This window comes from Alnus glutinosa, chromosome 4, assembly GCF_958979055.1.
Source record: "Alnus glutinosa chromosome 4, dhAlnGlut1.1, whole genome shotgun sequence".
Taxonomy (NCBI): Eukaryota; Viridiplantae; Streptophyta; class Magnoliopsida; order Fagales; family Betulaceae; genus Alnus; species Alnus glutinosa.
In genome coordinates, this window is record NC_084889.1 from 31,745,581 (window position 1) to 31,768,820 (window position 23,240).

At 35.6% G+C, this 23,240-nt stretch overlaps 2 protein-coding genes and 1 pseudogene across 5 annotated transcripts in view; 1 reads left to right on the top strand and 2 right to left on the bottom strand.

Moving 5' to 3' along the window:
• Positions 1–3,656, bottom strand: part of LOC133865950 (lupeol synthase-like) — a 71,200-nt gene extending 67,544 nt beyond the window's left edge. For 3 of the 4 annotated variants that reach the window (XM_062302482.1, XM_062302481.1, XM_062302477.1), the window contains exons 1-2: positions 3,529–3,655; positions 3,128–3,325 (exon numbers count right to left, since the gene is read on the bottom strand). In XM_062302482.1, coding sequence (XP_062158466.1) covers positions 3,128–3,322 — 195 coding nt within the window. In that variant the 5' untranslated portion in view covers positions 3,323–3,325; positions 3,529–3,655. Of the gene's footprint in view, positions 1–3,127; positions 3,326–3,528 lie in introns of all 4 variants that reach the window. The other variant, XM_062302480.1, reaches the window with a different exon arrangement.
• A 4,903-nt stretch (positions 3,657–8,559) lies between these two features.
• On the bottom strand, positions 8,560–15,353 carry LOC133866315 (beta-amyrin synthase-like). The gene is made up of 4 exons (XM_062302839.1): positions 15,267–15,353; positions 14,976–15,173; positions 10,385–10,411; positions 8,560–8,949 (listed from the first exon to the last, which is right to left on the bottom strand). The coding sequence occupies exons 1-4, from the start codon at positions 15,351–15,353 to the stop codon at positions 8,560–8,562; spliced, it is 702 nt and encodes a 233-aa protein (XP_062158823.1).
• Positions 15,354–21,974: 6,621 nt separating this feature from the next.
• On the top strand, positions 21,975–22,876 carry LOC133866317 (beta-amyrin 28-monooxygenase-like; annotated as a pseudogene).
• Positions 22,877–23,240: the final 364 nt, after the last annotated feature.

The following is a 23,240-nucleotide window of genomic DNA, read 5'->3' on the forward strand; positions in this document are numbered from 1 at the left end:
CTAGTCTAAGGCTAACAGACATTACCATATCAACCCAATAAAATGAAAGTGTAATATGTTGCATTACTTAGTCAATATGTTCAAATATCTCTAGCTTATTTCTTGGAAAGTCATTATATGTCAATTAAAGAAGTACTTAACATTATAGTATGTTGTAGAAAATTTCTTACAAACTCATTTGTAGGAAATTTTTGTCTTTTCTAATTGGTTAGGATAGTAGCTGATATGTTGACTTTTATACCTAAAACATGGCCATGAAAAAAATCAAGTGTTACAAACTAAATTTAAAGAAGGTTGAACTTTTTGATATAATTATAGAAAATGTTAAATTCCACACAAGCCATCCACAAATACTCAAAAAAGTTAACCTTATAAGATCTAGCCGCCAATGGATTAGCCTTGATTTTTTATTTTTTTTTCCAAAAAAAAAAAAATCCATTGATTACTAGATTTTGTCACGTCAATTTTGTGAAATAAAAATATAATTTCTCACATTATTTATAAGAATAACATATGTTTGTTATTTAAAAAATATATATATTATGAGTATTGGTAGGAATGCTACAGTTTTTACCACAAGTTCATTACAAACTAGTGTGACACTTATTATGTCAGCAATTAAAATGTAGAATGTCGTGTAATAGTCTAAATGAGACTTATCATAATTACAAATTAACTAGGCAATTCATTTAGTACTTATCACTTCAATTGTTAAAATGTAGATTGGCACGTAGTACTAGGGGCAGAGCCAATAGAGTCGAGAGGGTGGCTCTTGTTCGCTCTGACTTGTCCAAAACTTTCTTTAGCTTCGTAGAATTTTCTTGGTTGCCCAACTTGCCCTTCCTCATGTTGGAGTGTGTTCCAAACACTTAATAATTTGTTCTTTATTTTAGTCAACTATTTGTTGTCATGTAACTAATCACAATATTATAAATTTTTTTCCCTTAGAAATTACCTTTATTAGTTAGCAATAGCTACTGGGAGGTCTGTTTGGATGCAAGAGTGGAATTCTTATTCTTTTAACCTTTTGTTACAATATTTGCTTTTTCAAAAAACAAATCATATTTTATTCAACTTTTTTTAATTTTATTTCACAAAGTCCAACCTCAAAATTCGCGCATCAAAATAAGAATTAAATTCTGATTTCAAAAATCGAACACCCAAACGAACTTGTCTTTTGACCTTTTCAACTACAGTTTTTTACACTCCTACATGTCATAGCCGTTGGTGATTGGACCTTCTTGTGATAGTTGGTTGCTAGCTTATTTTGTAACCTAACACTTTTCCAGCTAAGAATAATATATTCTTTGGGTATTCTGAAATATCTCACAAGAAAATAAGTTGTTTTATTAAACGGTTTGTTTTTGGAAGTACGTCCTTAACAAAGACAGATGCTACAGTTTAATCTTCGGAAGTTGCGTGTCAAGGGATTCGATCGCACCAATTTAAATACTCCAAGAGACATGAATAAACTTTTAAAGATAACGTTTTACTGTGATTCTATAGTATTGTGAGATTTTTTTATATTCTACTTTCATCTCATATATTTTATTTATCTTATTATTAATTTTAAGATTAATATTATTTTGTTATAAATAATAATTTTTACACCATCAAAATTATTTCCCAACACTTCAATCACTCACTCTGAGCCGAGCACAACACTATTATCTAAAGTAGGGGCGGAGGCACTTAGAGGGTGGGAGATCCATGGCCCTCCAAAAAATTTCAAAACCCTTGAAAACATATTATTTTTTAAGGGTTAATTATATGATAGCCCTGCCAAATATGAAATTCAACCCCCTCAAAAAAAATTATTCTACTAGTAAAAACTAGATTGCGTAGTAAAATGGAATATGAGTTTCTAGCATATCATTTGGTAGCTAGTTTATAATAAGAAAGAAATATCTACGGATTTCACTATAGAAATGATAATGGATGAATTTTACTACAGTACTTATGACTTATAACTTAGTATGCATTGGGAAATATTCTCAATAGTTAATGAATGGGCCCAAAAGCCCATTTATTGTCCTCTCTGTCGGGCCCATCAACCAAGCCTCATATCTGGGCTCACTAACCGAGCCCCTTTGTACAAGGCCACAAGTCGGGCCGTATGAAAACCCACTAATCGAGCCCATCCGAAAATGACCCATGATAGCCTGGGATTTCACCAAAACTCCGAGATATCGAAGAGAGGTCACCAGCATGTTCCGACCCATGATCTGGCCATTCATGCCCCGGAGCACGTGTATACACGATCTAAGTACAAGAAGGTGTGCCTATTCAACACGTGTAGACCCATGTCCCAGAAGATTGTAAGGTCCACGTTCCGGATTGCATGGTTGCACTTGCCCACGTTCCGAAAATAGAAACCCATGATCCAAGAGCCAACTCCCACTTATTCCGGGGATAACCGAATCTCCCCTCTCTATAAATATATGCATGCAATTAGGTATTCGACTAGGAAAATTTTTCTAAAAAGAGCAAACTTCTTGTTATACGGAGAACTGAATTAAGAATAGAAGTGGGATAAGCTGGTACCCCCAACAAGCGTCCTCACCAACTTTTTTGTTTGGCAGAAGGAGACTATCCAAATTGGTTGAAGCTCTTGTCACTTAACGAAAACTATTTTAACAATATGTAGTTAAGTTTAAGACTTGCCTGTTATTATTTTACACATGCACAAATATAGAATTCTTTGAGCTTGCCCCTGATATGCATATTCTGAACTATTCTTACTCATGTATACAGAAGAAACCCAAAGACCTAGAATTGTACGTAACTAAAGCTAGAAAATCGATCCACTTAAATTCTCCAAGAAATCTGCAAGCATTCGAGTTTTTTTTTTTTGAAAATTCATTTAATGGTCTTTGTTCTTTCGTTTTCTTTCTTTCTCCAGGACATTTAACGATCTTTGTTTGATGTCAGTTGTGATCCGTAATCCATTTACTCACTTGCTCAGAACAACCAAAAAAAAAAAAAACCATTTTTAGTCTTATCAACTTTCCCTTATAAGCCTATCTCTTCTTGTACAAATTGATGATTTGACTGATCAATAGAAGCCATAAATTTACGTCCAATATCGCTTCTCAAAGAAACTATATATATAGGCATGTAAATATACCTGCATCCTCATGAAAAGATCAGCGCTTTGTTTAGTCCGAAATCGATTATTCTTGAACTCTTGACGGGCCTTTTCAACTTGAGCACGTTCTTCGGGAGTGCCGGCATTAGGGTCGAATTCCCAGTGTTGCCGCCCAATGAAATTGTTTCCACTCACCAGCCCCGGCCCTCCTTCCGCTATCTTCAACTTCCACATCCACTATATACACAATGAGACACTATGATTTTCAAGTAATGTATATTGCCAAAAACAACTATGTGTATATATATGAAATTAACGACTATGTAGAAATTATGCAGCAAACAGTATAACATGCAAAAAGAAGTTCTCCGCAGAAATGGCAGGAGATATCTACTAAATGAAAATAAAGAGAGGCTGATGATTGATAATTTCTTGAATACCTTGAAAGATTTTTAGAGGGATATAACTTCTGAGTTTGTTCGCTCAAGATCGAGTAGCAAGAAGGTGGCACGTCTAGAGAAAGAACACTTAACTGGGATGCAAAATAGGCAGAAGACTCCCACCTATATTTAAGGGGAGAGAGGAAGGGAGAGAGACAGGGACGGAATCATAAAGTATTTTGAGCAGGTGTGATCGAGTCGTCAAGACATAAAATACAAATATATTAAAATATGGGTAGGGGTCAAAGCGTGAATAAGAAATATATTAAGATTGAAGATGAAATAAATATATAAAAATAAAATTAGCATTAATTCAATTTTGAAAAAAAGAAATCACGAGAAGATAATAGCAAATCGAATGACTACTAAAAAAAAAAGAAAAATGGTTTTGTCCCTGCTTTGAAATACTTGGTTTTCACATGTATTTTGAAAATGAAATAAACTTCTTACGAATTGAATTGTATGAATTTCACAAATTGTGTCTAAAAGTATCATATATGAGTCCTTTAATCATATGAAAAACACATTCTTTTTTCTTTTCTTTTCTTTTCTTTTTTTTTTTTTTTTTTTTTTTTTTTTTTTTTTTCTATTAATGCTATTAAAAATACACAAAAAAAATCCCATGCTCTAAAAACAAATGCCACCTACTCTTAAAAAAAAAAAAAAAATACACTAAAAATTTATGTACTCTAAAAAGACAAGTTAGTTTAATAAACAAAATGAGGAAAAAATTTCTGACCCGGGCTAGTCGGGCGACCATCCAAACAAAAAAGTACGAGATTTCCACTCCAAAACGGAAGAGTGTTCTTCTTTGCTGTCCTTTTCCTTCTCCAACCTATACTCACAGTCACACTTTCCCAAATACAAACACACACATTTTCCTCCTTCCCAAATTGAACACCCAACCACTTGCCCCGAATTTGGATTTCCCATGGATTTGTCTTCTCCTCCCGATTCCTTCTCTCTTCTTCCACTCCGCTAGGTATGCGAAATCAAACTCAAACCCTTTCGCTAAATTCCCTCACAAGTTTCAGTTCTTTAAGCTTTCAAGCAAGCTCTAATTCCACACACTTTCAAGTTTCAATTGTTGACGCTTAACCTGCTTTCATTTCATTTTAGTTCTTTATTTTCATTTTAAATATTTTTTTTTTTCAAGAAATTGAGGGAGGGCCATGGCCCCTACCGGCCCCCCCTTCCTCCTTCTCTGGAGAGAGAGAGAGATCGTCTGATAGGACGTATTTTGACTATTTCAATCCCCATGCACGTGTCTGTCCCTTTATAACACCTGTGTAGCACGCATATAATAGGATCCGATCCTCTCTATTTTAAATTAAATTGGAAACTATTAATTTTATAGTCAAAATATAAAATTGATGCATTTAATGGTGAATATAATTTTACATTATTTAATTTTTTAAAAGACGTGTCAATATTAATTTTATAGACACTATTAAATACATCAACTTTAAATACTGACATTTTATTTAAAATTAATAATATCGATTTTACTAAATGAAATGGAGATCGAAGATCTTATCCCTTAGGCCACCGAAACTCCGACAGCATTGAAAAGGACAGGCCAAATGGATAAGAAAAAGATAACATTTTTTAAACTAATTCGCTATCAGTGATAAAGTCGCTTATCCCAAAACACACACAAGACTACTTTAAGTGATAAAGTTGCTCTGCATGAAATGCGGTTTAGATGGAATTTTTAATTTTTATTATAATGTGATGGGAAAGTGAGTGTTTTGTTGTCCCTAGTCCCCATATAATAAATGTCTCTTCCCACTAGCTCAAGCTACCATATAATGATCATTATCTCCTTATGAAATTAAGAGAAAGTCTAAGACTTGGCTAAGAACGGGCTGACATGTCAGCCTTGTTATGTCGGCCTTGGGCTGAGATGTCAATTTGGTCGTTGTCAACTCTACCATATAGGTCTCTAAAATTAATATTTTAAGAAGTTTTAAATATTTTTTTTTAAGCTATTATTCGATTGACAATAACTTTCTAAACTTTCAATAAAGACAATATCTCCTTCCAAACGGATCTGGCTTCGGTGCTGTTAAAAAAAGAACAGCATATCTGCTGTAAAAAAACAGACGGTGTAGATTGAATGGTAAATTTTTTGAAATAGACGACGGTGTCCCTTTAAAGAAACTAACATATTCATTTAACGGAAACACGACGACGTTGGAGCTTCTTCAAAGTCGCACATGGACCAATGTCTCTGCCACTGCTTATTTCCCCACATTGCAAAAGTAACAAACATGCAAAATCATTAGCTTTCTTGCATACATCGTTATCATTCCAAAGCTTAAAATCAATTGTTGGACGCATAGTAGGTGATAGTAGTAATAATATGCAAACAATTGAAGCTAACGGCTCTTACCAGGGGAAAAAGCAGTGTAAGTGGGTGACATCTCTCTCAAGGACCAAGACAGCAAACGTCAATTGCAACTTGCAGGTGATGCAACCTAATGAAATTATTCTAATTTATCAAAAGCAAGGAAGAAACGCTTGGAAATAAGCTTTAGATTCTATTTTTTGCTTCTATATTCAAAGCCTGGTTTGACACAAAATGTTGATGAGGTATTCTCACCCCAACTACAATGAACGTGATATAATTCAAAGTCGAAGGGCCAAGAAACCCAATCAGAAATACTGTGAACAATTTGTTAGTGTATCAAATCAGTCTACCAATGCAAGTGTGATCAGAATGTCAACACATCAGATATGGATAAAGAACGACGTCCAGAGTGTTATCAAGATAACTCCACTGTTCCCGTCAAACATCATTCAAATACGTTGCCAACTGCTTCTATCAGAGACTCTGCTGCTAGTGGACTTCTTACTATTGATAGTGTTTCATCTAATTACGATAGATTAGATTTATCTTCTGTATGACTTATCACTTGTAATTATCTTGTAGTCATACATTGTTAGCTTAGTCTCATGTATATATTTTATTGTTTTTGTTTTGATCTCTGAACTTCCATATATTAGCCATAGTCAAATTTATCCTGGAAAAACTATATTCAGTGTCATATTTTACACAATTAACCAAGGAGTGATATAACCGTAGCATCAGAACACGAAGGAAACGTGTAGCAAGTGGCCTCTGTTTTTGTTAGGAAAAACAGGGGTGAACAGAGGAATGTTAATGGACAGGGAAGTTGAGCAATGTGGGTAGAATTGATGATGGGCGAAGTGGCAAGAATATGGGTAACTTTCAATATATCATGGGTAGTTGCGTTGACGTAGTGGGTGGTTAATATGAGTACACGTCTAGAGTTATGGGAAAATGGGGAGATAAATAAGAAGTCACTCATTAGCGAGAACTTGCATATGGAACTCAAGTTACCAAGTAGTGATTGGCATGGTCATATGTGATAATTGAAGCATAATATTCAAAGAGGAGGCGATTGGATGGAGTAGATTGTAGGAGCACTCGCAAGAAGCTTGTTAGCTGGTAGATCATGGTCCACTGCATTGCCATCTCTAGTCTTTTATCTGCCTAACAATGGAGGCCTAGGAAAAAAAAAAATAATGAGGGGAAGAAACGATAAGGAAGAAGATAGTGGATGCTTTAGCTACGATCTGAGGTAAAGAGTGATCTTTGATGTAGATATTGACGAAGTGGCTTGCCGAACAATGGGGTATGGTGGAGCTTTTTTGACAAATGTCTGCCGGGATGCTTCCTTGAATGCACGAACCACAAAATAGCTGGAAAGACATGTGATGGGATTAAGAACATCCACAAGGATGAGATTTCAAAGGACCTTGTTGCCATGTGCGACTTTGAAGAAACCCAACGTAGCGTTTCGAAAGGCAGGCGAAGTGGTTTGCAGGATTGGGTCCGCAGATGAATAGAATGATAGTCTTTATAATCAGACGTTAGCACCGTTTAAAAGAATCAGTTAGTTTTTTAAAAGGACAACGTCGTCTATTTTAAAATTTCTACCATATAATCTATGCCGTCTATTTTTTTTACAGCAGATATGCTGTTCTTTTTTTAACAGCACTGAAGCCGGATCCCTTCCAAACTATTAAAAAAAAATTATCAATGTCTCTCAAAGGCCAACAAAAAGACAAAAATGACACAACACCTTTTTCAATAACACAAAAATATCCTTGTAAATTTGGAAAAGAAAAATATTAATTTAGAAAATTGTTAAAAAAAAAAAAAAAAAAAACCCTTTAAACTAATAGCCAATTTTAAAATAGTCACATGAATTTCCCAATATGCTAAAATGACCTATCAACTACCAAGGTGCGGCAAAAATGCCACTTTTCTGATAACACATACTCTTTTTTATTTTTTATTTTTATTTTAAAAAAAAAAACTTAAAATGGGGGTGGTCGAAACCACCTCTGTTTGGCCTAGTGGTAAGTTTGGCCACTCCAGACCGGCTGGTATGGGGGTGGCCAAATCAACCCTATGGCCCTTGGAGGTTGTTCGGCCACCCCCATAAGGCCAAAAGACAAAATAAATAAATAAAAATTTCTCTTAAGGTTTGGCCCCTTGAGGTGGCCAAACCACCCCTGTGGCCGATGCAGGGAGCTTCAGCCACTCTCAAACTAGCCATGGGGATGGCTTAGCCACCGCTCTAGTTTTTTTTTTTTTTTTTTTAAATTTGTTTTAATATTTTAAATTGTTTAATTTTATTTTTAATTGGGCATAGGACACGTCACAGCTTATTAGATATATTGACGTAGACTTCCATCAATTTTTAGACAAAAATTGAACGAATGTGCCCACTACATCTTTAATTATAAACAAAGTTATCAATTAATTATCCACTAAGTCAGAAAAACCCGACTTAAAGCAGCTATCAAATACAACAGACTAACATTACATGAACATACATTTGAGCCTCTCAATACAATAAAGCACAACCCAACTAAAGATAAAGAGCCCTGGTCTAGCTTAAAGCCACCTAAAAGCCCATACAATATCAGCCCATTGCAAAGATACACTGTGAAAGACAAGAATATACAATCCAAACAGAAAAACATCCACTGCCCTCACCGAAAAGAGCCAGTCATTGCCTGAATCGGCGCGTGAGAGACACGTGCCATATCCTGAGACTCCAGCAGCACCCAACCACCACGGACCACCACCAACAGCCACAAACTAGGCTTGAGAAACGAAGCATAGCCCTCACGCGCCGACAAGATCCCGGTGCGTGCAGGCCACGCGCCGGTCAGGGAATAACGACGTGACCTCAGCTTGTGACAGTCGGACCGGGGGACGACGACGAAAGCGGCTACGGAGCGTGTGACAGGATATCTCCGGTAAAAACACACAGATCTGACTCTCAAAATAAGACTATAAACACACTGCCAGAGAGACGAAAACGATCGAGGACTCAAGGAAAACAACCGGATCCAAGCCAACAATACACTGGAAGTTTCCTGCCGGAAAACAGAAAAGAAAACCAAAGAAAACACAATAAAACTTCACAACCCCGAAGAGTCGGAAGACCAAAACACCACCGAAAATTGGTTCGAGGGAACTAAACACCCTACCCTAATGGTAGGACGAAGAAAAACCAACCTCCACTGGTAAAGCCAGGGAGGGACAAAAACTCCAAAGCTTGAGGAGCTTGGAGGATAGAAGGCCGGGAGGAGGGAGGCGAAAAACCTCCCTCCCCCAGCAAACAACTTTCTGAAAGCAAACTCTCTCTCTCTCTAGAAAGTTGAGAGCTTCTCTCTCTAGAGGAGGGAGGCGAAAACTTCAAGTTTGAAGTTACAGAAGATATTTCTTGCGTATTCCCAAGAAGATATATACGGGATGGTGACGGCCGAGGGTAGCCGCGCACATTTTATTACATTGAATGCAATTAGCCACGACTTCAGCTTGGATTCCATGATAACTACGAACGCTAGATTTACTACGCCAACAATTCAAAATTTCAATCGGCATTCCTCCTTTAACTCCAAGTTTTTTAATTCCTTCAACTTGCTAGTTTTTCTTACAAAATATAAAATAAAAATTAGCTTTTAATTAATCTTTACTTATAAACCAAACAAAAGATAAAAGAAGAATAATTGATAAACTATGATAAGATAGTACTGATCGATCCACATATCAACTTCGACGGATACTAACAATTTTCACACACAATATAGTGGCTTGTATGTTCGCGTTTGTTATATAACATATAGTCAATTGATTAAAGATCTTTTGCACGAAAGATAATAAAGCAAAAATAAAATAAAAAATAAAAATAGAGTAATAAGATAATATTTGGATGCATAGATCTGAGTAAACTTACAGATATATATATCTTTCTTACTAAATATTTGGATAATATTTAGATGGCTGGTTTGAATATATTAGATCTATTTAGATGGTTTGAGTATATATATAAAAGATCTATTTGCTGGTAAAACTTAAACCCATTTTCCTATCATGCATCTTTACATATTTATAAAATGTTTAAGCAAGATGTTACTCGTGGTACAAGATGTTCCATCTTCTTATAGTGTCATCTAACTAATGTAGACTATTTGTGCTTGAAAAGGTCAGCATCCTGAGAGCCTTGTAGCTAATGCAGACTACTTGCCTCCACCTATAACATACAGGCTAGGATAAATGTCATTGTGCGACGGGCTCTGGGTATTATACGGATTGAGATCCGGTGTAATATTTTTCCGACTTTTGTCGTATAGAATTGCAATAAAATAGGGGCATGTGAATGCAGGGAGATATAAGGGTTTTTTTTGTTGTTTTTTTTTTTTAATTTTTTTTTTTTTTAATTTTTTTTTTTTAATTTTTTTTTTTTAATTTTTAATTTTTAATTTTATTTTTATAGATGAATAAATAAAGGTTAAGTTGTTTGAATACCTGCGCGAACACGTAGAACGCACTTCCCTACATTCACATACTTATGCAATAGGATAAGAATATTGTAGTAGATATTAATCCCTACATGTTTCACACCCACCACACATGCTGCCTAATCAATTGTCAACCTAAGTCAAATCCTATATGATTAACTGCAATAGATTTATGTGTGTAGAATCTAATCCTATATTTATTATAAACAAAGAAACTAAATATGTCGTTGTCTACACCTACTACTTGAATTAAAAGTCACGTTCTTTTAACTTGTTAACTTGTTTTTTTAAAAATCACGATTTTGCCACCCACTTATCTTTTTTTTTTTTAAAAAAAAAATTCATGTTTTTAAATCATATATTTAAAATTGTTATTTTAAAATCGAGAATCCAAACGAATCTTAACCAACTTAATTTAATTTAATTAATCAATTATTATTAATTTTGTAATTAAAGTTAGCTTTAATGACGAGTCATCATGTAATAACTAATTCGATTACTGGAAATTAAAAAATATTTAATAATGCTTTGGCGGACAAAGTGAATGAAAGATTTGAAGTTTTAATTTATACTATCAACTAAATTTTGCTTATACAAATCAATGAGACTCATTGCACCAAAGGCTCATCCCACAATAACTCGATCTACAATTCTAGTTTCATCATCTGTTTTAGAGAGGAAAAATAAAAGGAGGAATTTTGAGTTTTTTTAGTTTTTTATGGTTGTTGGGCCAATGGACCCGATACCCGGTCCATCAACCAACTGACCTGAGAATTGCTAAACAACTCCACACTGAATCCCCTCTTAAACTACATCAGTAACCGTCCCATGATTAATCTCGGCGTGAAACGATACCCATGAAGGGGCTCGTGGGGTGTAGTGAATATTCACAGTAGGGAAATGTTCGATGAATGCGTAACACATGGCAAATGGTTATAGAATAATCCATTATAAAGAGTGGCAGGCATCCTGTGAATGCTCTAACATTATTCTCTTTTATTCATAGCATTTGAGCTATCTCCTACCAGCCAATTCCAGCAAGCTCTTTTGCTAAATTCTTCTCTCTTTAATTTGCAAGCGCACTTTCGGTCCTTGCATCAGCACACAGTCAATTGTTCATTTAAAAAAGGGTCCAATTAATGGTTATTTTTTGTCTTCCTACTTGCATTGGATGGTGTAGTAATTTGAAGCAAGGATTCAGAGGACTAGATCCATCCTAAGTACTTGTGTTCACATCTTTGATGAATCATTCACCTACTTGTGTACTACTGCTTATATATATTGAGCAATCATGAATGGCAGTCTAGAAGACAGACATAAACAAATAATATATATCACACATAGTTTGAAACTTGATTCAAGGATGTTGAATTACAATTTTACAAATTTAATCAAACTGACCAAATCTGCTGTACATGGTTGTACCAGGTCGCCCTTTAGCACACATTTTGATTAAATTGATAATATGTGTCATAATCAGATCGACTTAGCTTGGTAATTTTATTTATTTTTGGAAGTTGAAAGATCTTGTAGCTATGCTTAAGTTATATGCCAGGCTACATCAATAATTCTTTATTTGCAACTTACAAGAATCGTGGGTTTCACAATTGATTGCTGATTTGAAGAAGCAATAATAAATTGAATATAACTAGAATAATGCAAGCAACCCTAGCGGCCTTGTCGTTGTTGTTGTTGATCATATATTTGTTTCTGGGTTTCAGTCTGTAAGAAGTTAAGTCTAAGATCTTACTCTAGATAATACTTGTTTAAGAAGTAAACAAAGGTTCTTTATTTGAGGGGATCAATAGTAAGGGGCAATGAATTCTAACTTAAGTGACATGTCTTCAAATAATAATAATAAAATAATAAAATAATAATAATAATAATAATAATAATAATAATAATAATAATAAGACATTTCTTATGTCCACATTTATGTGATAAAAGATGATGGCATAGGTTCAAGAATTAAATATTATAAAAATGAGGGGTTATCTCTTACGGTCCATTTAAATAAATTTTTTTACGATATTTGGCTAGCCTTGTTTTAGATCTAATCTGCTCGGAGCATATCTGCTGTTTAACTATTTTTGTACATGGATTAGCAGAAGATGAAAGTCATAGATAACACTTTATTGTAAGAATTTTGTTTGTATCTATGACTATGTAACCTCATAGCATGTAGCTATGATTGTGCAGAGGCTTATGCTTTGTAACGTAAGAGCTTTATGCTCGTGATCTTTGATCAATAAAATACTAAGACCTTGTGATAAAAAAAAAAAATATTGAGTAGAATTGGATATATAGCTAAACTAGAAAAATGTGTTTTTTAACTAAACATTTGTTGAGCCAAATGTGAATGCTCTAAGGCGACAAATTTAAGTAAGATCTTTTTTTATATTTAAATATTAATATTAATTTTTAGTTTATATTTTAAATTTCTATTCAAAAATCTTTTTTTTTTTTTTTTATTGATTATTGCTCTTAGTTTTTCCGAACAACATGTTGAATTCATCTCTCCAAGCAAGACATTTAAGTTTTAATGAATGACGTATTTTGTATTGATCTATATATAATTCATTTGATGTAGAATTTAATTTGTGTAAAACAAAATTTATTTTATTTTAACAAACAAACTTAGTCAAAATGTTAGTTTCACATTCGGTCAAAATTAATTACTGCTTTAGGTTGCCATTAATGTAACTTTCAATTCTTTTCTTTTTTTTCCTTGAAAGTCCGAATATTTTGGGATTCATTTTTTTTTTTTTTGTAATTTGATTTTACCATAATTGGGGCCTTATAAGATTTTTTTTTTATTAAAAAAACTTAATTAATTATACTATTGCTTATCCAAGACTTAGGCGACCGCTTAATTGGCCTAACCAATGAGTCGGCCATGTAACTAGAGAGTATGTGTTGGTGTGAAACCATGTACCACGGTCCACTACTTCTACTCGGGCATACGTAAACAAGCGGGTAATACCGATTAAAATCCAATACAATATTTTTATCGTATTGTAGGGTTATGTAAGTATAAGGGAGGGTACTACCTGTTCGGATAGATATTCAGGTAGCTTGGACCCAACGTGCTTGGACACCTGTCCGATTAGGTAGAACCCTCCCATGCACTCACATTTATTTTTTTATTTATATGTTTTTATCTTTTGTTTGGCTTATGAGTAAAGATTAAGAAATAATTTTTATTTTATATTTTGTAAGAAAAACTAGCAAGTCGAGGGAATTAAAAAAAACTAGAGTCGAAGGAGGAATAGCATACCGACTACCGAGTGAAAACTATGGCATAGTTTAACTATATATTATTTTAGTTTTTATTTTATTTTTATCTAACGAGTACAACTGTATTTTCATACATCTGATGTGGGGTATAATGGTGATTAGGAAATATCAAAATTAGGTATATGTCGGTCACACGAATTAACGTACCAAGTTAACATATCTAGCTAGGTATATGTAGGTCAAATGCTAACAAATGGGGTTAAAACCTAAATATATATTTCCTAGCATATATATATATATATATATATTTATATATTTATATTATATTACATACACATGACTGAGTTGTTGTTTGTCTTAAATCAAAATAATTATGACATAATTTACATCTTTCTAGTGGACAATTTTCTACATTTATTTAGTAAGAGTATTCTCAACGTTTCTTATGTACTTACATGAAAGTTGCATTGTATTGGATACACCATTCTTTTTCAACCTAACTTGGGCTCCTCAGCGTTGCCCTAGGGTTTTTAATCGGGGTCTATTTAAGCATGCTCTGTACTCTAATATATGGAGATAGACTATGATATGGAATAAAATTATTGAGAAAGTAGTTTTCTCTTGTCCCCCTTGTATTTCGTCACTTCGTCAGCTTATTTTTCTTCTCTTCGTCACCTTATTTCTTCTCTCTTCCCCTTTGCTTATTTTTCTCTGTTGCTCCTCTCTCTAATTACTTTCTTGTAAATCTTGGTTTGTCCTGCATCATGGACTCTTGTATAAACTTGAACTTTATATGCATGAATCTAAATGGAGAAGCTCAACCATTGTTGTTGCTACTAGTCTAGAGTTGATAAGAAAGTACGATGGAATATTTGTAAAGATTTAAAGTGCAATATGTGGCATTATTCTTTACATATTTTTCAGATACTTGGATTGAGATCAAGGAATTGCAGGGCCTACAATTCAAAAGATTCATGTTATTCATTCAAAATGAATGGCTTGGATTAATTAAGCTACATAAGCCTTTAAAAAATATAAAGAAAAATAACTAAAATGGTGGCCAGACCACCCCTTGAGGTGGTCGGCCACCCCCTCAATGACCACTTGCTCAAAGGGTAAAACGTTGGTCGTTGGCCACCTCAAGGGATGGTTCGTCCATACCTCTGTTTTTTTATTACTTTTATTAGTTTTTAAGGCTTACATGTCTCGATCCAAGCTGTTCATGACCAGAATTTTTTGAATTGCAAGGAATTGTAGGAGATTTTGATATGTGACTTTTTTCGGACATTAGGGACATGTTACTTTAATAATTTTTTTTTTTCTTGCAGATAGATGTATATTATCAAGAAAAATGGTCACACCGAGACCAAAAACTTTCCCCATGAAGGAATAGCCACTAGACCACCATGGTCAAGGATCCATCTTCGGCCTCTAGCCATAGCCCCATCTTCACCATCTTCAGGTCCCTCTCCAAGTATTCTCAAGGCAATGTAGCTCAAAGCTGACGCAAACATTGTGCTGTGACCCTCTATATGGAACCCCCAACCTCCGTCTTCATTCTGCATGTCCAACAAATACATGAGTTTATAAATTAGACAACTTTTAATTTTTTTAGGCCTTTATACACAAACTAATATTCAGAAAAATAATACCTGATGATTATACAAGTATAGAATAATTTCTTTCTGGTGTGCTGGTGAAAAAATAGCATTGAGATCTCTAGTGATGTATAATGCCATTACCTGCATATCATCATAATATACAAACAAGTCATTGGGTTGATTTATTTATCCATTCCAATATAGCCAGACATAAATCGCAAAATATATGCATGCGCACAGTGGCGAAGGGGAGAGGGGTGGTTTCGCCCCTGAAATTTTTTGACAATTTTGTTTTGTCAAAGTTCGTTTTCAAGGGCGGAGGGAAGGGGGACGGCGGAGCTCCCCCCCGGCAAAAGTTCTTTTTCTTCTACAAAAGTCTCTTCTTCTTCTACCAAAGTTTCTCCCTTCTTCTGCAGAAGTTCTTTTTCTTTTAAGAATCAGTTTTGCTGCCACTTCACAAAAGTAGTGTAGTGTGGTGTTTGACTAGTGACGTGTCAAAGTGTGGTTCAATTTCATTTTTCTGTTTGGTTTTGACTTGTCAACCATCAATGCACTTGGGTAGTTAAGAGGCTCATGGTTGAGAGTTGGGCATCTTAATTGCATATGGGTAGTTGAGAGGCTTATGAGTTGGGCTTCTTAATTGTACATGGGTAATTGGGCATTTAAGATGAGTTGGTGGAGCTTGCCTATATAAAGGAATGAGAGCTCAATTGTGTATCCCATTACAAAAGAGCTAGAGAATAGTGAGAGAAAGAATATCCAAAGCTCAAGTGAGCCATTTGAGAGAGTGAGAGAACTCTCTTTGTAGAAACACTATCAAGTGTTGTTTTACGTATACTTGGGTCTTTGAGTGTGAGCCACTATTTGTATCTCCCTTGTTTTCATAGTAAAAGATCTTGATCTGTCTTTTCCTGTAGACGTAAGACAAGTTGGGTTTTATCTGTCTGGATATTGTTCACAGGTACTGTGTACGGGTTTTGTTCAATTCTACATCTAGGGAAGTTCCGTCAACCAGCAACTTTGTTGTCTAAGGAAACTGGGTTTTAAGTGGGACCGGTGTGACCCCTCCAGCCTTTCCTGGAAACTTTCCTTGTTGTATTTTTGACTTACCTGTTTGACAGTTGTAACTTGTGACAATATTGACAGATTCAACAAAAGATGGCGGCAAAATTTGATATTGAGAAGTTTGATGGAAGAAACGACTTCAACCTCTGGTGGGTCAGGATGAAGGCCTTGTTAATGCAACAAGGGCTGTCCAAGGCGCTAAAGGGAAAGGATGCACTGCCAGAATCATTAACTAAAGATGAGAAGGAAGAGATCTTGGAAAAGGCACACAATGCAATTCAGTTGTGCTTGAGCAATGAAGTACTACGCGAAGTAGTAGAAGAAGACACAGCTGCCAATTTGTGGTTGAAGCTGGAGAGTTTGTACATGACCAAATCACTCATAAATCACTTGTATTTGAAGAAGCGGTTGGCCACACTTCATATGCATGAAGGTATGTCAGTTAAGGATCATCTTGATAAATTCAATCGAGTGATTATTGATTTGTGAAACATTGATGTTAAAATTGAGGATGAGGATCAAGCTATTGCTCTTTTGTGTTCTTTACCACCTTCATATGCGCACTTTGTCGATACCATGATGTATAGTAGAGAAACTCTATCTGTAGAAGATGTGAAAGCAGCCCTAAACTCCAAAGAATATATTGAAGAAAATGGTGTCTGAAGCTGTTGCAGAAAGCTCGGGTGAAGGACTGGTTGTAAGAGGACGATCCAAATCACAGTCTAGAAAAAAGAAACTAAAATGTTTCGAGGGTCACAAGGAAGGGCATTTTCGAAAAAATTGTCCTGAGCTCAAAAATAAAGGGAAAGAGAAAGTCTCTAATGATGGTAATGCAGCTGTAGCAGAATGCGATTCTGATGAAGATGGAAATGTTTTGGCCGTATCATCTTCTAGTATTTTCGAAGGCTGGGTTCTTGATTCCGCATGTTCGTTTCATTTATATCCCAACCGGGACTGGTTTGCTTCTTACAAGAGTACTAAAGGCACTGTTTTGATGGGCAATGACATGGCCTGTAAAATAGTGGGGATTGGAACAATCAAAATCAAGATGCACGACGGAATTGTGAGGACACTTACGGAGGTGAGACATGTTTCAAAATTGAAGAAAAATCTAATCTCCACGGGTGCTCTAGACACCATCGGTTGCAAGATCGTGTAGCAAAATGGAGTTTTGATAGTTATTCGTGGTGCTCTGGTCATGATGAAAGGCATCAAGGTGGGAAATTTGTATCATCTTGCTGGTGAAACATGACTAGGGAGCAATAGAGGCAGAAGTTGGAGAAGATGATGGGGCAGACTTTCGAAACTTCTAGACAAGACGAGGCCATGTTGGAGTTACCTCAAAATGCTTTGAGAAAGGACTGGGTGAAGGCCCTAGATAGTTCATCCACCAGTTCGACGAGGACGTTGAATTCAAGAAGTGTGGGTGGTTTGTCACAAACTTGACATGACTATGGCGCGGCGGCATGGGTGTGTGCCTTGTACCCTTGCTAACCGCCGAGCCATGGCATGTGGAAGGAATGCCATGGGTACAAAAGGGATGATGCTGCGTCCGTGGAGGGCACATGGCCCAGCCATTTACTGGATGGTTGGGTTAGGGCCTAACCTTGTGTGTTGATAGCTCAGGGAAGGTGCTTGGAGAAGGGTTAAGGGTGCTGTAAAGAATCAGTTGGTGTGGCTAATGTAAGGTGCATGGTCTATGCCGATGGGGCCCAAGTGCTGTTGTGGGGCGCATGACTTGTTCGTGTGGCTTGTGAGTGGGTTGGGCAAGGCCCAGATTGCTTGTTGACTTGACCCTTGTTGATGGATGCTGCTAAGAGGGACCACATGGCGTCTATGATGTCCTACCCAAGTGAACCTGTTGTGCTAGGGTGTAATGAGTGCACCATATGGCTTCTGCATGATGATGGGTGTGCAGAAGGGCCTTGAGTGAGGCAATGATCCTGCCATGGGCTTTGTCCAAGTGATCTGCATAAAGGGTGAGTGATGTTGTGGAGAATGCTAGTGATGCCAGGTTGCTATACATGTGTTGGGCGTGCCAATTGGCTGTGGTGTTCAACAGTGAGCCTGTGGTGCTACCAAAGTTATCTGTAGGAAGCTTACGTGTTGCAATGGACAAAGTGTTGCTGTGACATGCCTGCAAGAGGTAGACATGTGGCAGTGTGCTGCCTAGGCATTGGTGAAGCTATTGCTGCCTTGTGTGCAGGAGAGTCTGCATTGGTGCTGCCTTATGGTAGTGCGTCAAACATGGCAGATGGATAGTTTTCCCGAAAAGGTGGAGATACATTCTTGATGGTTTTCAAGTCAAGGTGGAGATTGTTGGGTTTTGACTTGCCAACCATCAATGCACTTGGATAGTTAAGAGGCTCATGGTTGAGAATTGAGCATCTTAATTGCATATGAGTAGTTGAGAGGCTCATAATTAAGAGTTGGGCTTCTTAATTGCACATGGGTAGTTAGGCATTTAAGATGGGTTGGTGGAGCTTGCCTATATAAAGGAATGAGAAATGCATTGACTTTTCTTTCTTTATTATAATTTTTTTCCCTTATTCCGATAAGGACAACATTTACAATTTTTGATAATGTTTTCTTCAGAGTTTAGAATTTCACCCAGTGTCAACAAGTTTCAGAAGAGTTTTGTTACTCTCAAATACATTATTTATTATTGTTTGTTCCTTTTATTGAGACATTTATTTTGATTTTTTATATTAATAATCATTAGAATATGCTAATAATTTGATTAAAAATATGTCATTTCTATTTTGATTTGCATTTATCACATCTTTTATATAAAATAAAAACATAGTATATAAAGAGAAAAAAAAATCTTATTATTACGTTTTATTATCTTAATTTTTGGCTTTGTCATTGCGTGTGCATGTCTTTGAGGTTATTTTGGAAAGAAAAATATTTGGCTATTTTTTCCTTTATTTTTTTTTTTCGCAAGAACTATTAATATATTATCTTCTTCCTTCAAAGGCATGTGAGAATCAAGAAGTGTAACAGTTAATGCAAGCATTTTTATATCTCAGTAAAAGAAAAATAAAATAAAGAATAAACATGCATTTGTATACAATGGTGAGAAAAATACATACAAAGGGTTGAAGGAAAAACAATAGGCCAGCAGATTCAGCAGGCCAGCGGCCATCATGAGCTTGAATGGAAGAGTAAAAGCTTAGTGCTTTTCTTAGTGTAGTAAATCATTGTCTCCTCTGTTATCCCATCTGTTTCTTTCACTTTCACTGGTGGTGGAATTGGTGGGCATGGGTTCTCTTTCCTAAGCTGTGAGTTTTCCATATCAAAGCTAGAAATATGTCCAAGTGAAAAATAATTCAAGTCCTCACAATTTAAATTTTCTAGATTCTAACACAAATCACAACCATATGATCATAGTATTGAAGCATTTTGTTGGTTAATAACATGGTCTGAGCTCGAGACGATAATAAAATTATTCTAATAATTGATACTGTTGTCAATATCTAAATGTCGACGTAAAAACATGAGTACTTCTAAGGGTACTACAATTTTATTATAAGTTCCTTAAAAACGAGCCTACCAGTTTACGTGATACTTATTATGTTATTCACTAATAATTAAATTTACATATCAAATTTAGCCTGGCAATTTAATTAGTTAGTGATTAATGTGATAAATGTCATACCGTGATCAATATCTAAATGTCTACATATATAAAAATATGAGTATTGTCAAGAGTACTACAATTTTATTACAAGTTCTTTAAAAACTGACGTAACAGTTCACGTAACATTTATTATAATGAAAACATGAATATAGGAAACTAATTCCAAACCCAACTCAATCACCTGCCCCAAGGCCCAAGTGCCAGTCGGGCATAAGCTTAAATGGTGTTGTTGGTACTACCACTAAATATATTTGAATTTATGTACTTTTTTTTTTCTTCATTAATACGCTATGACATGTATCTCTAGCTTATTGCTTGGAAAGTCAATCTTTGTTAATTAAAGTACATACTGGTATTAGAAAGTTGCTGTCCCAGAATTACTAACCGAAAAACCAGAAGAAACCTTAGAAAAAAAAAAAAAATTGGGAAAAGTACATATATCCCCTCAAACTACCACTCAATTGTCAATGTCCCTCCAAACTATGTGTAGTTAAGTTATCAACAAAGGTTGAAGATGGAGCCTCACCGTTGAAGAGTAACAATATTTTCATGTAAGTTTATACTATCTGATTTTATGAGTTTTTGATTTCTAATTGTTTTACTTCAATTCAATTATTGAGATGATTCTTTGATATCTATTGTGATTTACGGATAAATGTGATGATTTGAGATTGTTTCATTTAATTGATTGCTTGGGTTTTTATTTATCAAAACATTGGATATTAATTCATTGTGTTTCGTTCTACGGATACATTTGATGATTTGGTTTAAACTTGATATCTTTTGTGATTTGTGCAAAGAACGGATTTGTTGAATGATTTAATTAATTTTTGAAGTATAGTAGACCATACATAAAATTTATATGATGAGAACTGCAAATATGTATTAATGAACATGAAAATATGCTGCTATGATTTAGTGGTATGAATCCCAAAGAAAATCTGCCTAAGAAAAATCATTGGCTTTTTGCTGAAATGCTACATTGGTTTCTTCTAAATAATTCCAGACATTGCAATAACTGTCAACAAACATGTGGAACTCGTGCAACAGTTACTTGGCATTATTGACTAGCGTGGTTGAGTTAATTAACACATTATCTGATAAGGTGGACCTTTGAGTTGAGTTTTCGCTCCTTCAACCATCTCAGCTTGGCGTAGTGCCCATAATTGTTTTTAATCATTCGTGAACTTAAATATGAAATTAGGAGGTTAGAGTTTAAGAGTTTGATCTGTTTAATTAAATGATCGGGTTAGAATTCACCTATAATCTTCTTATACATATGTTTCGCTACGACTCGAACCCGGCACAAGACATTTAAGGCTGTCGTCAAGTTTTGATATGTTCCACAAACTCGATACAACCTAACCTGACACATGGACACACATTACCACTCCATGCTTGGTGGGGCCATTACTTTTTTGTGACAACAATTCAAATCACAAATAGAGAGAGAGAGAGAGAGAGAGAGAGAGAGAGAGAGAGAGAGAGAGAGAGAGAGAGAGAGAGAGAGAGAGAGAAGGAGGAGGTTTAGGTGATGGTCATCGACTCTAGCTAGGGGATGGATCTGGGCCATCGAAAATGATGGATGGCAATAAAGTTTATAGGAGTCATCTTTTGAGCATCAAATTAATGAATCAGAGGCATTACTAATTGAGAGCAAGCAAGTAAAACTGTGGAGGCATTCCTTAGGAAGAGGGAAACATCTCTTCAATTTGAAAGACAATATAAAACACATCAAGACAGACTAAGAACCACCAATTTCTTTTTATCACTGAAGCACCTATGGCCTATGGGAGAATAAGTCCAAAAACAAGTGAGGCATCAACATCATATCCAAATAAGATAAACGATAATGGAAGAAAAGTACGTTCCAATCGGTAAGTGAGACGTACATACGTTACATTGTTGTGTCTATGAACATTTAAAGTCGAGAAAGCAATTAATATTTACAACTATTTACATCTTTGGACATCATTTTAATCCTATAAGAAAGTAGCAAATTAAACTAATTATCTCACACTTGGCAACGTAGCCGGCCAACGTGCATGGAGATGGAGCTCATCTCGATCTTCTTCTCCTTGATTTCCCTATTCTTGGCTTCTTCCATTTATTTTGGTATTTGTTCCTTAGCTTATAAAACCAAAGAAAATGTCACTCGCACCAGCCCAGCCGTCCCTCCGGGAAGTTTCGGTTGGCCAATCATTGGTGAAACCCTTCAATTTTTGGCTGCACACCAAGAGGGAGCAGTGGAAAAGTTTGTCTCAAAGAGAACAAGTAAATACTCCTCAAAAGTATTCAAAACTTCTATTCTTGGTCAGAATTTCATCATATTTTCTGGCGCTGCCGCAAATCGATTCATCTTTTCAAATGATGGCAAGTTGTTCATACGTTGGTGGCCTCCCTCGGTTCAAAAGCTCTTCCCCCCCCACGGCACTTGTGCGCATTGAACATGATGCTGCCAAGGCCAGGAAGTTCATATCCTTGCTTTTCAAGTTCAATGAGGCTCACAAATTTGTGGCATCTTGACTCCATTTCAAGAACCCACTTAAATAATTACTGGCAAGGCAAAGATCAAGTTAAGGTACATCCTCTAGTAAAAGTGCACACATTCACCTTAGCTTGCCATTTATTTATGAGCATCGATGACACGGAGATTTTTTCCAAGTTTTTGTGCCACTTCAATAATCTCACTAACGGCATGCTATCTCTACATTTAAACATCCCGGGAACACCATTTTATCATGCAATAAAAGCAGCAGAAGCTCTCAGGAAAGAGATTTATATGATTGTTAAGGAGAGGAGGGATGCTTTAGCAAATAATTTGGCGTCTCCAACACAGGACGTGCTATCACAAATGATTGTTTCGCCATGCGGAGACGGCGGGTTCATGACAGAATTGGAGATTGCAGATAAGATTTTGGCATTTCTATTTGGGGGCCATGACATGATGTGAACCAATTGACAAAGAACATAGAAAATAGATAGGTTGGCTGTTTCGAGTGAACCTGGAACTCCCAAACACAGTAAACTGTATTTTCTTAACAAAATTCAACATACTCTTTATTCCATAATCCTTCCTTTAAATAACAAAACAGATAGCGGATTCTCCATAAGAGTGTAACTCTATTTTAGATAGAGTTATCCCATGAATTAAGCTAGATAACCTATTGCTATTCAAAGATAGAAACTTACAGCAATACGAGATAACAATAACTAAAGACTACTACTCAACTTCTCCCACTATAAGAGATATGACCCTTATTCAAACTATACTACTTATAGATCATCTTATCCCATTATAATAGATAAGACTCTTA

Bases quoted from the DNA above. Each gene is read 5' to 3' on its own strand.
- LOC133866315 (XM_062302839.1), bottom strand. From the start codon at position 15,353: ATGGCATTATACATCACTAGAGATCTCAATGCTATTTTTTCACCAGCA. The intron at 15,174-15,266 runs GTATTATTTTTC...TTGGACATGCAG, and splicing joins TATACTTGTATAATCATCAG to AATGAAGACGGAGGTTGGGG. The intron at 10,412-14,975 runs GTGTGACCATTT...ATGTGAATGTAG, and splicing joins GGGGAAAGTTTTTGGTCTCG to GGAAGTGCGTTCTACGTGTT.